This window comes from Antechinus flavipes, chromosome 4 (assembly GCF_016432865.1).
Source record: "Antechinus flavipes isolate AdamAnt ecotype Samford, QLD, Australia chromosome 4, AdamAnt_v2, whole genome shotgun sequence".
NCBI classification, from domain to species: domain Eukaryota; kingdom Metazoa; phylum Chordata; class Mammalia; order Dasyuromorphia; family Dasyuridae; genus Antechinus; species Antechinus flavipes.
The window spans coordinates 2,543,553-2,555,928 of record NC_067401.1 but is presented as its reverse complement, the minus strand read 5'-3'; the positions used below and the strand labels follow the sequence as shown (position 1 = coordinate 2,555,928).

At 55.4% G+C, this 12,376-nt stretch overlaps 1 protein-coding gene across 4 annotated transcripts in view; it reads right to left on the bottom strand.

Moving 5' to 3' along the window:
* USP40 (ubiquitin specific peptidase 40) overlaps positions 1 to 9,392 on the bottom strand; it is a 50,072-nt gene extending 40,680 nt beyond the window's left edge. For 3 of the 4 annotated variants that reach the window (XM_051998420.1, XM_051998422.1, XM_051998423.1), the window contains exons 1-4: positions 7,373 to 9,392; positions 5,722 to 5,940; positions 3,950 to 4,017; positions 2,789 to 2,902 (exon numbers count right to left, since the gene is read on the bottom strand). In XM_051998420.1, coding sequence (XP_051854380.1) covers positions 2,789 to 2,902; positions 3,950 to 4,017; positions 5,722 to 5,920 — 381 coding nt within the window. In that variant the 5' untranslated portion in view covers positions 5,921 to 5,940; positions 7,373 to 9,392. The remainder of the gene's footprint in view (positions 1 to 2,788; positions 2,903 to 3,949; positions 4,018 to 5,721; positions 5,941 to 7,372) is intronic. The other variant, XM_051998421.1, reaches the window with a different exon arrangement.
* Positions 9,393 to 12,376: the final 2,984 nt, after the last annotated feature.

Genomic DNA, 12,376 nt, shown 5'->3' with positions numbered 1-12,376 from the left:
AGGGGGGGCCGGGAAAACAGAGAAGAAACACAAGTCTTCTCACTACTTGGAGTAATGCACCAGGAGAGCCTTGGGGGACCTACTTCAGTGAACTAGCCATCTGGTAAGAAAGGGCCCACAGGAGAATCTTGGGGGACCTGCAACAAAATAGTTATCTGGCAACAAAGGGCCTGCAGGAGAGCCTTAGGGGACCTGTTTCAATGAACTAGTCATCTGGTAACAAAGGGCCCACAGGAGAGCCTTAGGGGACCTACTCCAACAAACTAGTCATCTGATAACAAAGGACCTGCAGGAGAACCTTGGGGGACCTGCTTCAACAAACTAGTCATCTGGCAACAAAGGGCCCACAGGAGAGCCTTGGGGGACCTGCTTCAGTGAACTAGTCATCTGGTAACAAAGGGCCCATAAGAGAGCCGTGGAGGACCTGCAACAAAATAGTTATCTGGCAACAAAGGGCCTGCAGGAGAGCTTTGGGGGACCTGTCTCAACCAACTAGTCATCTGGTAACAAAGGGCCCATAAGAGAGCCATAGGGGACCTGCAACAAAATAGTTATCTGGCAACAAAGAGCCTGCAGGAGAGCCTTAGGGGACCTGTTTCAATGAACTAGTCATCTGGTAACAAAGGGCCCACAGGAGAGCCTTGGGGGACCTGCTTCAGTGAACTAGTCATCTGGTAACAAAGGGCCCACAGGAGAGCCTTGGGGGACCTGCTTCAGTGAACTAGTCATCTGGTAACAAAGGGCCCATAAGAGAGCCGTGGAGGACCTGCAACAAAATAGTTATCTGGCAACAAAGGGCCTGCAGGAGAGCTTTGGGGGACCTGTCTCAACCAACTAGTCATCTGGTAACAAAGGGCCCACAGGAGAGCCTTGGGGGACCTGCTTCAGTGAACTAGTCATCTAGTAACAAAGGGCCCACAGGAGAGTCTTAGAGGACCTGCAACAAAATAGTTATCTGGCAAAAAAGGGCCTGCAGGAGAGCCTTAGGGGACCTGCTTCAATGAACTAGTCATCTGGTAATAAAGGGCCCATAGGAGAGCCTTAGGGGACCTACTCCAACCAACTCATCTGATAACAAAGGGCCCACAGGAGAACCTTGGGAGACCTACTTCAACAAACTAGTCATCTGGCAATAAAGGGCCCACAGGAGAACCTTGGGGGACCTGCTTCAACACCAACTAGTCATCTGGTAACGAGCCTTGGGGGACCTGCCTCAACAAACTAGTCATCTGGCAATAAAGGGCCCACAGGAGAGGCTTTGAAGGACCTGCTTCAAGGAACTAGTCAGCTAGTAAAAAAGGGCCCATAGAAGCCTTGGGGGACCCGCTTCAATGAACTCGTCATCTGGTAATAAATATGGTAACACAGGAGAAAGCCTGAGGGGATCTGCTTCAATGAACTAGTTTATCTGGTTATCTCATAACGAAGTACATGCAGAAGAAGATCTTGGGGGATCTGCTTAATGAACTAGTTATCTGATGAACTAGTTATTTGGTAACAAAGTATACACAGGAGAGGGCCCTGGGGGACCTGCTTCAATGAACTAATCATCTAATGAACTGATTATCTGGTAACAAAGGTCAAGCAGGAGAAGACCTTGGGGAACATGTTTTAAAGCACCAATCCTCTGGAACGGGCACAACTGAGAACCGAGGGCTGCCCATGGGCAAATAAACATTTCCCAGCAAAGCTCCAGGATGCCCAGGGCTGGAATCTGGAGGGGACAACCAGCATGGAGGCTGGACCAGGTTGTTCACGGCAGAAAAGGGATCAAAAGTCAGCAGCTCCTCAGGGCTCTCTGAGCCTGGCCAAAGAGTTGGGAAAGGACAGCTGTAGGAAGGAAGGGGGTGTCTCTGTGGCACAGGTCCTCTGGGTGTCCTCCAGGAAAGGCTGTAAGATCTAAGCTGGCCACCAAGCCACAAAGACCTGAATGGGTTTTGACGGGTTTCAAATCCCCCCGACGCATCCAAGGTTACTTGACTCAGACTAGAATCTGAGAGACTCTTTAGGCCCTATGTGGCAAAGAGAGTGCCAACCTATACTGGCAGAGGGAGTTCAGTCATCTGGGAGCTCCCTGGTGTGGTCTGCAGCTCACCCCCTTGCCTCAGTCTCAGCAGCCGAGGCAGGACATACCAAAGAGGAAGAAGTTTAAAAACAAAGAAATCCCCCAAGGTGTCCATGGGCCGGCAGCACCGCGCTTCTCCGAAAGGTGACTTTTGTGCTGTTTATTTCCCCCCTCATTTCATAGAAGGGTGAGCAGCCACAAGGCTGGGACATGAAGCCACGGCTCCCGATGCCAGCCTGCTGCTCCCCTCTGTGCCTCAGGAGGAACTTTCTCTGCCGAAGCAGTTTGAAACCACCTTGGCAACACTGAGCGGGCCAAAGCCTTGCCCAGTCTCCCGGCTGGTATGTGTCCAAGACAGAACTTGAACCCTGCTCTTGGGGGCTGTAAAAGCAACCTCAGGCTGCTTTATCTTATCTTCCCTCCACCCCCTTCAAGGTCGCTTTTAAAAGCTGGGCAGGGTTCCAGCCTTTTGAGATCCTTGGGAGCCTCCTCCCTGGCCGTTATTTCTTCTTCCCCCCTTCCCTCCTCGCATCCTTGCCCACACCCAGCCTGGCAAGGTCTGAGCTCCCAGGCTAACCTAGGACACCCAAATAATGTTCCAACGCCAGGCCCCAGTGTGCTGCCTTCCGAGGAAGCCCTCGCCACGTGCAGACATGGTCCTTTGGGCCCTTCCTGGATGCGGCGCACCTGTAGCACTCGGAGCCCCCATCCCCACTCGCCTACCTCGCTGTTGTTCCAGCCGAAGCTGTCAGTGAGGTCTGTGGTGGACGCCGCCTGCTGGTCTGAGAGAAGCAGCTGAGCAAAGAGCCGCTGTAACTGCAGAGGGATGATTCGCACCTGGATGGACGACACACACCCCTCCCCTTAGGCCCCGCATAATGGAGGAAACCGAGCAAAGGCCCCCCCGAGGGCCCACGGCCTGGATGGTCTCCCAAGGGCTCCCACATAAGCAAAGAGGACAAAGTCTGAGTGGTCACAAATGAAAATCAGCCCTGAGCTTCACAAAGCAATAATTTGGCCAGTTCAGCCAAGACCTCTCTTGGCTTCACTTTCCTCATCTATTAAAAGGGGGGGGGGGGGTCAGCCCTACCCTAGAGCAGCTATCCAAGCCTCCCAACCTGGCCCGAGCCTGCAGACGGACGGCGGACCGGTTCTAGGGCCTCAGACGCACACTGCTTTGCGGAGGCCTCCCAAGAAGTGGGCGCCCAGAAAAGGCAGCGGGGAGGAAGGGGCGCCCGTGGCGGGGCACGCAGCGGCCGGTCGTACCAGCAGCAGTGAATGAAGCCGGGTTCTGAGCACGAGGGGTCCAGCCATTCTCCCCACGCTGGGTGGCGCGGGCTGGCCCTCCACCACCCACACCCTGGTCCCTCTCTGCCCCAGGAGATCAAAGGAAGCCGGGCTCACTTCCTGCTCAAGAGCTCGGACCCTGCATCAATCCAGCTCATGGGCAAGGGGAATGACGTTTCTGGGAAGAAGGAGGGTCTCAGACTCAGCCCTGGCTGTGCAGGGACACAGAGCTCTGTTCCAGCTGCTCTGGGGGGTCAGCTGTGACATGTCCCCTCAGCAGCCCGGCCTCCACACCCCCTTCAGGGAGTGTCCCCCTCAGCCTGAGAGTCTTTCTCAACAGCGTCGCCAACCCAGAATAAAAAAGCAGGAGAAGCTCACCAGCTCCCTCCGGCCCTGACACTCTGGCAGGCGACGGGGGAAAGCCCAGGCCGGAAGGCTCCGGCTCGGAAAACACCGCGCATGGGACAAGAGGGGGAGCCGGGGTGAGTTTACAGGTGAAACTTAGAAAATTTCCCACACGGTTCTGGGGCTGCTGAGAAACCGCTGCGGCCCGTCCTCCCTGGGAGCCACCGGGGAGCCTAGAAGAGACCCTGGTACCTTCGCATTGGGGTCATCCTTGTCCTCTAACAATCCAAGCTCTTCTGGATCCAGGGCAAACAAAGCTTCTGCAAAAGCAAACAAGAAGCGGGTCACCTTGGAGGCATGGCCTGTTTGAGCCGTCTGCCTGTGGCCGGGAGGAAAAAGGGATGGAGGTGGTCTCGCCCTGGCCCTGTGTGGCCACGAGACCCAATGCCAAAAACAAAACCTTCAAAAAGCCAGTGGGCAGTGAGGACGCAACCTGAGAAAGAGAGGGGTGGCCATTGGGAGGGTCTCCAAGGGCTACGTTCTCATTTGTCCCCAAATCTCGGTGGAAGAGCATCCCCCGTGGGCGCCAGGCCTGAGCCTCCAGCTAGAATCCCAGGCCCGTCCGACTCGGGACGGGGGTGGCCGAGGAGCCTCGGCTCATTGCCCCCACGGCACCAGCAGCAGCGATCCCGGCCCTCAAAGGACCACGAGACCCGAGCTTCTCTCTGCCAGGGTCTTGTCCCGGCCCCGAGCCTCAGACGGAGCCCAGGACTGCCAGTGACTCAGGCGTATCCGTCAGACTGGGCTTCCCCTCGACAGCTAGCACGCAGGGAGCGTTTCGACGCACACGAGGCACGTAATAAATACCCCTGCTCTCACTTGATGCTCCCACCCACACGGGAAGATGGATATGACCATTATCCCCCTTTCAGAGGAGGAAACTGAGGCCGATGGAGGTGGAGCAATTCGCCCAGCAGCACACAAGCGGCTGTCCACGGCTGGATTTGAACTCGGGGCTTCCTGACTTCAGTTGTGACACCGTGTTATGGGGGCCTCCCACCTGCTTTGGGAATTAATGGGCTGAGGAGGACGATAAAAAAAAGGCTCAGGAAAAGAGTCAGTCTGAAAAGGTGCCGGAACCAAAAACTGGGTTTCCCGCTATCATCACTGAGGTGTGCAGGGACACAGAGCTCGGTGTCCCTGGGGGATCACAGCTGTGACATGTCCCCTCAGCAGCCTGGTCTCCACACCCCCTTCCCAGCAGCCAGGAAACTCCCAATGGGAGGGTGTCCTGGGAGATCCAGGACCACGGACAGCGCTGGGCCTGCCAGCAGTGCCAGGCCAAGGGGGCAAGGCCCTCCCGGCTGCACCGTGAGAAAAGGGAGAAAAGAGGTGCTATAATCATAAAGTGGGGGGGTGTAAGGGGAGGTGGGGGTGAGAATGCCTGTGTGTATAAGGGGAGGTGGGGGTACAAACGTAAGGGGGGGGTAGGAGTGCATGTGTGTAGGTGTGTAGGTGGGGGCTGTGTAGATGGGGGAGGAGGAGTGTGTAAGTGTGAGTGTGCGAGGACTGCCCTGGCAGGGTCTGGAGGGGAAGTGTAATCTGAGGCACGAGGGCCCTCAACGGACATGGGGCTGGTTCTAGTGGAGGATGGGGAGGTCCCCACAGGGCCCGGAGACGAGGCACATGAGCACGGAGTGAGCTGAGCAGGGTCAGGGGCTCCCCAGGCTGCCTGGCCCCGGGGCGCCCTGTGCCCCCCCACTGAGCTCGGGCTCCGGAGCACAATGCCCGCTGCAGGCCCTGCCATAAAGCCGGTGGGAGCTGAGGAGGGGGCGGGGCTGGACGCCGAGGCTGCCCTTCGCCCCCGGCCCGTATCCATGGCCTCCTTCCTGCCGGCCCGACTTGCCCTGCCCGCGGGGCCGTTCAACATCCAGCCCGGGCCCTGCCGCGTTCTAGGGGCTGACCGGGGACGACGGGGACGGCGGCAGCCTGACTTATCCGCCCGGCTCTAGCTGAGAGCCCACCTCGGAACTCCGGGGTGAAGTGGAGCGTCTGCAGCAGGGAGTTGAGGTAGCAGGTCCCGCCCTGGTTCTGGATGCCGCTCAGGTTGGTGATGCCCCGCGGAGGCGGCGGCTCCGGGTCCACGCACTTGGATTTCGTCCCTTTCTCGATGTGATTCTCTGAGATGTAGGGAAAGTCCTCTTCAAACAGGTCCCCAAACATTATGAAGGCACCGGGCTACCCTTCAAGAGACAGGACAGTGACACTCGGGTCCGAGAGGCCCCCCCCGGACCCCCAGCCGGCCTCGAGTCTCTTCTCTCAAAATGGCCTCACGCCCACTCGGAGCCCAAAGTCTCTCCCGCACAGCCCGGAGCCCCCCAGGGGACTGGGGACGATGGGACAAAGGAAGGACAATGGGAGAGGTGACATCCCCGGGGGAGGGAAGTGCCCACAAGGAGATGGGGGTGGAATCGGGGACCCCGGCGAGGCACCAGGGGCACCCCAGTGTTATCAGCAAACGAGACACCGCCCCCCGCGGGCTGCGGGCCCAAAGCCCCTGCGCCCACGTCTCGGGCAAGAAGGAGGAGCCACAGACCGAGACCTCCAAGAGACCTCAGACGCCGAGTCCCATTTCTTCCCCTTTCAAAGGAGGAAACTGAGGCCGGGCCCCCGGCTGGCCGGCTCCATGGGGCGGGCTTCATGCTCCCCTCCACGAGGGGGCCCCCTCTCTGCTCAGAGCAAGCGCCTCTCATTCCCCACGGCCTTTCCCACCAAGCCTCCCCTCCCCCAATTCCCCTAGGACTGCCCAGGGTCCCACCCAACCCTTTGGGATCTCAGCTGCCCATTCACCCCAGACCCAAACACCCCATCTGCCAGCAAGCCCCGCCCCCTCCCTGGTTCAGGCCCCTCCTCTCATGCAGCCTCAGGGCTCTGCTCTGGAGTGTGGGGGTGGGGCCCCCGGAGAGCTTCTCTCCCAGGACTGGGGGGTGGGGGTGAGGGCCCCGGAAGGATTCCCAGGATTGGGGGGTGGGTGAGGGCTGGGGTACCAGCCCCCCCAGATCACAGGGCTAGGAAGCAGGGAAAGGATGGTCCTGGGGGCCCTGCAAGACTTTTCTCCCAATATTGGGGTGCTGGGAGGAGGGGAAAGGGAGGTCCCGGGGCGCAGGAGGAGACTTCTCAACTCTGGGTAACAACGTGTCAACAGGATTCAAAATCCTTGCAACTCTGTTCCCCGCCTTCTCCCCCCAGAAGAGGGAGGCCACTCAGGTGACCCGGGGCGGCCCCGCCCCCCACATCCCACTCACCCCCCCTCGGGCCCCTCTCGAGCCCTTCAGCCGTACCCACATGTCGAGCCGAACCTCCCCCTCCCCGCCCAGGTCAGTGCCCCGGAGCTGGGTTCCAATCCCTCCCCAGACACTCGGCTCCCTCGCCGGCCTCCCCTGTTATCCCGCCCGTGAGTGAGACCCCTGCCCGCTCGGAAGCGGAGACCCCGAGTCCGCCCCCGGACTCACTTCCGCGTCAGTTAGTGACCCCGGACCAGGGGCTTCCCCACTCGGGGCCTCAGTTTCCCTGCCTGCAGAATGGGGGAGGAGATGCCCCGGCTGGCCCGGATCCGGCCCCTGCCCTCCCAGAGAGGCCACCTCGCTGCCCCACCGGCCCCCGGGGCCCGCTCACCGCTAACGCCCTGCCCCCCGGCCCCACGACCCCAACTGGAAGCGAACGAGGAGGGCGCGGCGGAGCGCCGCCATTTTGGTGCGGGGGCGCCCGTCGCCTCGGAGGCCCATGCGCCTGCGCACGGACTACACCTCCCACGGTGCACCGCGCCGCGCGCCCGCGCCTGATGCTCGAAGGACTCCGAGTCCGTCTCGCAGAGCTTCATGGGGATTGTAGTTCAGAGGCCTCCTTGTCGCCCCCTGCCGAGCTGGAGGGAGAAAGTGAAGTGTCCCGGTCCTAGAGCTGCAGAGTAGCGGATGCAGAGGCATCCAATAGAATCTTCCTGCTCCAGAGGGGAAAGTGCAGGCCCGGGGGCCTCTGGGGGGAAAGGACTGGACAGCGCCACCCCGAGAAAAGAGCCCAGGCTCCGGCTTCTTGGAAGCTCGCCATCAGGGGACCCGGGGCAGTGCACAAAAAGTCCCAAGCCCCCAGTTTCCCCTCTCTGGGACCCGGCAGGACTAGAAATCAGCCCCAGCTCTGGGCCCGGGCCCCCTCCCCGGGGCCGCTCCCCTCTGAGCCCGTTCCCCCTCCCCGGGGCCGCTCCCCTCTGGGCCCGGGCCCCCTCCCCGGGGCCGGGCCGCGTCGGGACGCTCTCCCCGGGGTCGGGACGCTCTCCCCTGGGTCAGACTGCTCTCCTCTAGGCCGGGCTTCCCGCCCCGGGTCAAGCCCCTCTCCCCCGGGCTGGGCCCCGCTGCTCTGGGCTCCCTTCTCTCACCCCTCCTGTCTCCTCTCCTTTGGCCCCCGGGATTCATTCGCGCCCATCCCTAGGTAAGGAGCGCCCCGAAGCGCTTGGGGGCACAGCTCCCCTTGCCTGGGGGCGGTTCCGCCTGCCTGGGGGAGCCTGGGAACTGGAGGATTCCCGGTAAGGAGGATTCGGAAGGACGCAGTCGGGGACACGCTCCCAGAGCCGGAGCTTCTGAAGCCAGAATGGTTTGTCGGGATACATCGCAAAACCTGGGGAAGGGCAGGGACTCAGGCCTGTGGCGGAAGGAACCGCAATCAGTCAGTCAGTCAGCCGTCAGCCCCAGACGCTCCGCGGAGACCTGCTTTGGGGTTTTGCTTTTTTTTGACAAACGATCCATTGGGAAAGGGCTTAGCAGCCCCCCCAGTGTCTGCCCGGAAAACACCAGAGTCTAAAATGCCAAAAGAGACGTGGGAAGATGAGCCTCCAGGCCCGGGGTCTCAAGGGGGCCCCACTTGCCGATGGGTCCAGCGGCTCCAAGTCTCCGGCTCCCGAGGCAGCCTGCGCCACCCTGGGACGGCCCCGTTGGAGGAAGTTTTCCCGACAGCGATCTTAAACCCATGTGCCTACAATTTTCACCCGGGGCTCTTAGTGCGAGGGCCAAGAACAAGGTCCACCTCCCACAGGGCTGCCAAGAAGAGACTTGAATGCAGCTTTCCTTTCTGCCCTAAGCCTTTGTTTTCCAGGGAAGAGACCCCGGAGGCCTGGGGCACTGATGGCCTAGTCCTGCTGCTCCCTCAGCCCCAGCTCCATCCTGCCCCATCCCCTCCCCCACCCCCGCCCCACCCCATCCCGCCCCTTCCCCCCACCCTTTCCCTATGCCCAGGGCCCCTTCAGCCCCTGCTGTCCCCGCCCCAACCACCTCACTGCCCATCGGGCCTGGGAGTCCATGTAAGAGGTCCACGATCAGGGCCCTAACTCTTGTCATCCACTGTGTCCGTCTCTCCTAGCTTTGTGTCATCTGAAGGAAGTTCTTCTGATGCCCTTATCCAAGTCATTGGTAAAACCTGCAGAGGCCACAGCCAAGCTCAGACCTCTGGGGGTCTTTTCCCAAACCTTTCTCTGGGTTAGAACCAGCCCAGCAGTTGCTGCCCTTCTAAGCAGGGGTTCTAGAGTCATCTCCTCGGTCCCACCCTCACCCCTCACCTCTCAGCCGGCCCTCAAGGACAGCCCAGGAGCCCGCTCAGAAGCTCCCCCCCCCAGCCCACATTTCAGGACTTAAAGCAAATGGGGAGGGGCCTGACGCGCTTCTGGGCTGGGAGCTGGGGTGGGGGGTGATCTCCAATGTGGAGGGCACTGCCGCTCAGGGGGCTTTTTGGCCACCAGATTATCTGGGGGGAGAATTGTGTGTCCACATTGAGCCTGGGAGAACACTTGAAAATGGGCTGCAGAGCAAAGAACTGGAGGGCACTGTGGCCAGATGGAGGCCCCAGAAATGACCAGTGATGAGGTGGAGACAAAGGTCAATGGGATGGGGTCCTGGAGTAAGACGGTGGCCTTCCCCATCCCCCCAAGCCAGGCCCTCTGGAGCCCCCCACATCTCCGCACCCCCCTCTGGTCCGAGTCTCGGCATCTCCTTTGGCCAGAATCCTCGTATTTGACTGGGCCCTTGCGAGCTGGCGCGAGACAAGCTCTGCCCTGAGTTCGGATTGTCTCTGTCCAGGGGCGGCTTCTGGCAGAGGGCTTCGACTTGGCCGAGGCACACAGGACTTTTGGCAGGTGGCAGCGGGTGAAAGGGGTTAAAATATCTTAAATAAGATATTAACAAAAAGACTACAGAAAATCATCGCCAGGATAATACACCACAATCAAGTAGGATTTATACCAGGAATGCAGGGCTGGTTCAATATTAGGAAAACTATCAGTATAATTGGCCATAAATCAAATGAACAAAAACCATATGATCATCTCAGTAGATGCAGAAAAAGCATTTGATAAAATCCAACATCCATTCCTATTAAAAACTCTTGAGAGTATAGGAATAAATGGACTTTTCCTTAAAATAATCAGTAGCATCTATTTTAAACTAACAGTAAGCATCTTATATAACGGGGACAAACTACAACCATTCCCAATAAGATCAGGAGTGAAACAAGGTTGCCCACTATCACCATTACTATTTAATATCGTATTAGAAATGCTAGCTTTGGCAATAAGAGTTGAGAAAGAGATTAAAGGAATAAGAATAGGCAATGAGGAAACCAAATTATCACTCTTTGCTGATGATATGATGATATACTTAGAGAACCCCAGAGACTCTACTAAAAAGTTATTAGAAACAATCCACACCTTCAGCAAAGTTGCAGGGTATAAAATAAACCCACATAAGTCATCAGCATTCTTATATATCACTAACAAAACCCAACAGTTAGAGTTACAAAAAGAAATTCCATTTAAAGTAACTACTGATTGTATAAAATATTTAGGAATCTATCTGCCAAGGTAAAATCAGAAACTTTGAGCAAAACTACAAAACACTTTCCACACAAATTAAGTCTGATCTAACCAACTGGAAAAATATTAAACACTCTTGGATTGGGTGAGCAAATATAATAAAGATGACAGTACTACCTAAATTAATCTATTTAGTGCTATACCAATCAGACTCCCAAAAAACTACTTTGATGAACTAGAAAAAATAAAGTTCATATGGAAAAACAAAAGGTCAAGAATTTCAAGGGAATTAATGAAAAAAAAAATTAAATGAAGGTGGCCTAGCTGTACCAGATCTAAAATTATATTATAAAGCAGCAGTTACTAAAACCATCTGGTATTGGCTAAGAAATAGACTAGTTGATCGATGGAATAGGTTAGGTTCAAAGGACAAAACAGCCAATAACTTTAATAATATAGTGTTTGACAAACCCAAAGACCCCAGTTTCTGGGATAAGAATGCACTATTTGACAAAAATTGCTGGGAAAATTGGAAATTAGTATGGCAGAAACTAGGCATTGACCCACACTTAATACCATACACCAAGATAAGGTCAAAATGGGTTCATGACCTAGGCATAAAAAATGAGATTATAAATAAATTGGAAGAGCATAGGATAGTTTACCTCTCAGACCTGTGGAAGAGGGAGGAATTTATGGCCAAAGAAGAACTAAAGATCACTATTGACCACAAAATAGAAAATTTTGATTATATCAAATTGAAAAGTTTTTGTACAAACAAAACAAATGAAGACAAGATTAGAAGGGAAACAATAAACTGGGAAAACATTTTTACAATCAAAGGTTCTGATAAAGGCCTCATTTCCAGAATATATAGAGAATTGACTAATAAGAAATCAAACCGTTCTCCAATTGATAAATGGTCAAAGGATATGAACAGACAATTCTCAGACGAAGAAATTGAAACTATAGACATATGAAAATATGCTCCAAATCATTATTAATCAGAGAAATGCAAATTAAGACAACTCTGAGATACCACTACACACCTGTCAGATTGGCTAGAGTGACAGGAAAAGATAATGTGGAATGTTGGAAGGGATGTGGGAAAACAGGGACACTGATACATTGTTGGTGGAATTGTGAACACATCCAGCCATTCTGGAGAGCAATTTGGAACTATGCTCAAAAAGTTATCAAACTGTGCATCCCCTTTGATCCAGCAGTGTTTCTACTGGGCTTATATCCCAAAGAGATACTAAAGAAGGGAAAGGGACCTGTGGCAGCCCTGTTTGTAGTGGCTAGAAGCTGGAAAATGAATGGATGCCCATCAATTGGAGAATGGTTGAGTAAATTGTGGTATATGAACATTATGGAATATTATTGTTCTGTAAGGAATGACCAGCAGGATGAATACAGAGAGGACTGGCGAGACTTACATGAATTGATGCTAAGGGAAATGAGCAGAACCAGGAGATCATTATATACCTCAATGATACTGTTTGAGGATGTATTCTGATGGAAGTGGATCTCTTCGATAAAGAGAGCTAATTCAGTTTCAATTGATCAAAAATGGGCAGAAGCAGCTACACCCAAAGAAAGAACACTGGTAGATGAATATAAACTGCATTTTTGTTTTTCTTCCCGGGTTATTTCTACCTTCTGAATCCAATTCTCCCTGTGCAACAAGAAAACTGTTTGGTTCTGCACACATATATTGTATCCAGGATATACTGTAACCTATTCAACATGTAAAGGACTGCTTGCCATCTGGGGGAGGGGGTGGAGGGAGGGAGGGGAAAAAACGGAACAGAAGTGAATGCAAGGGA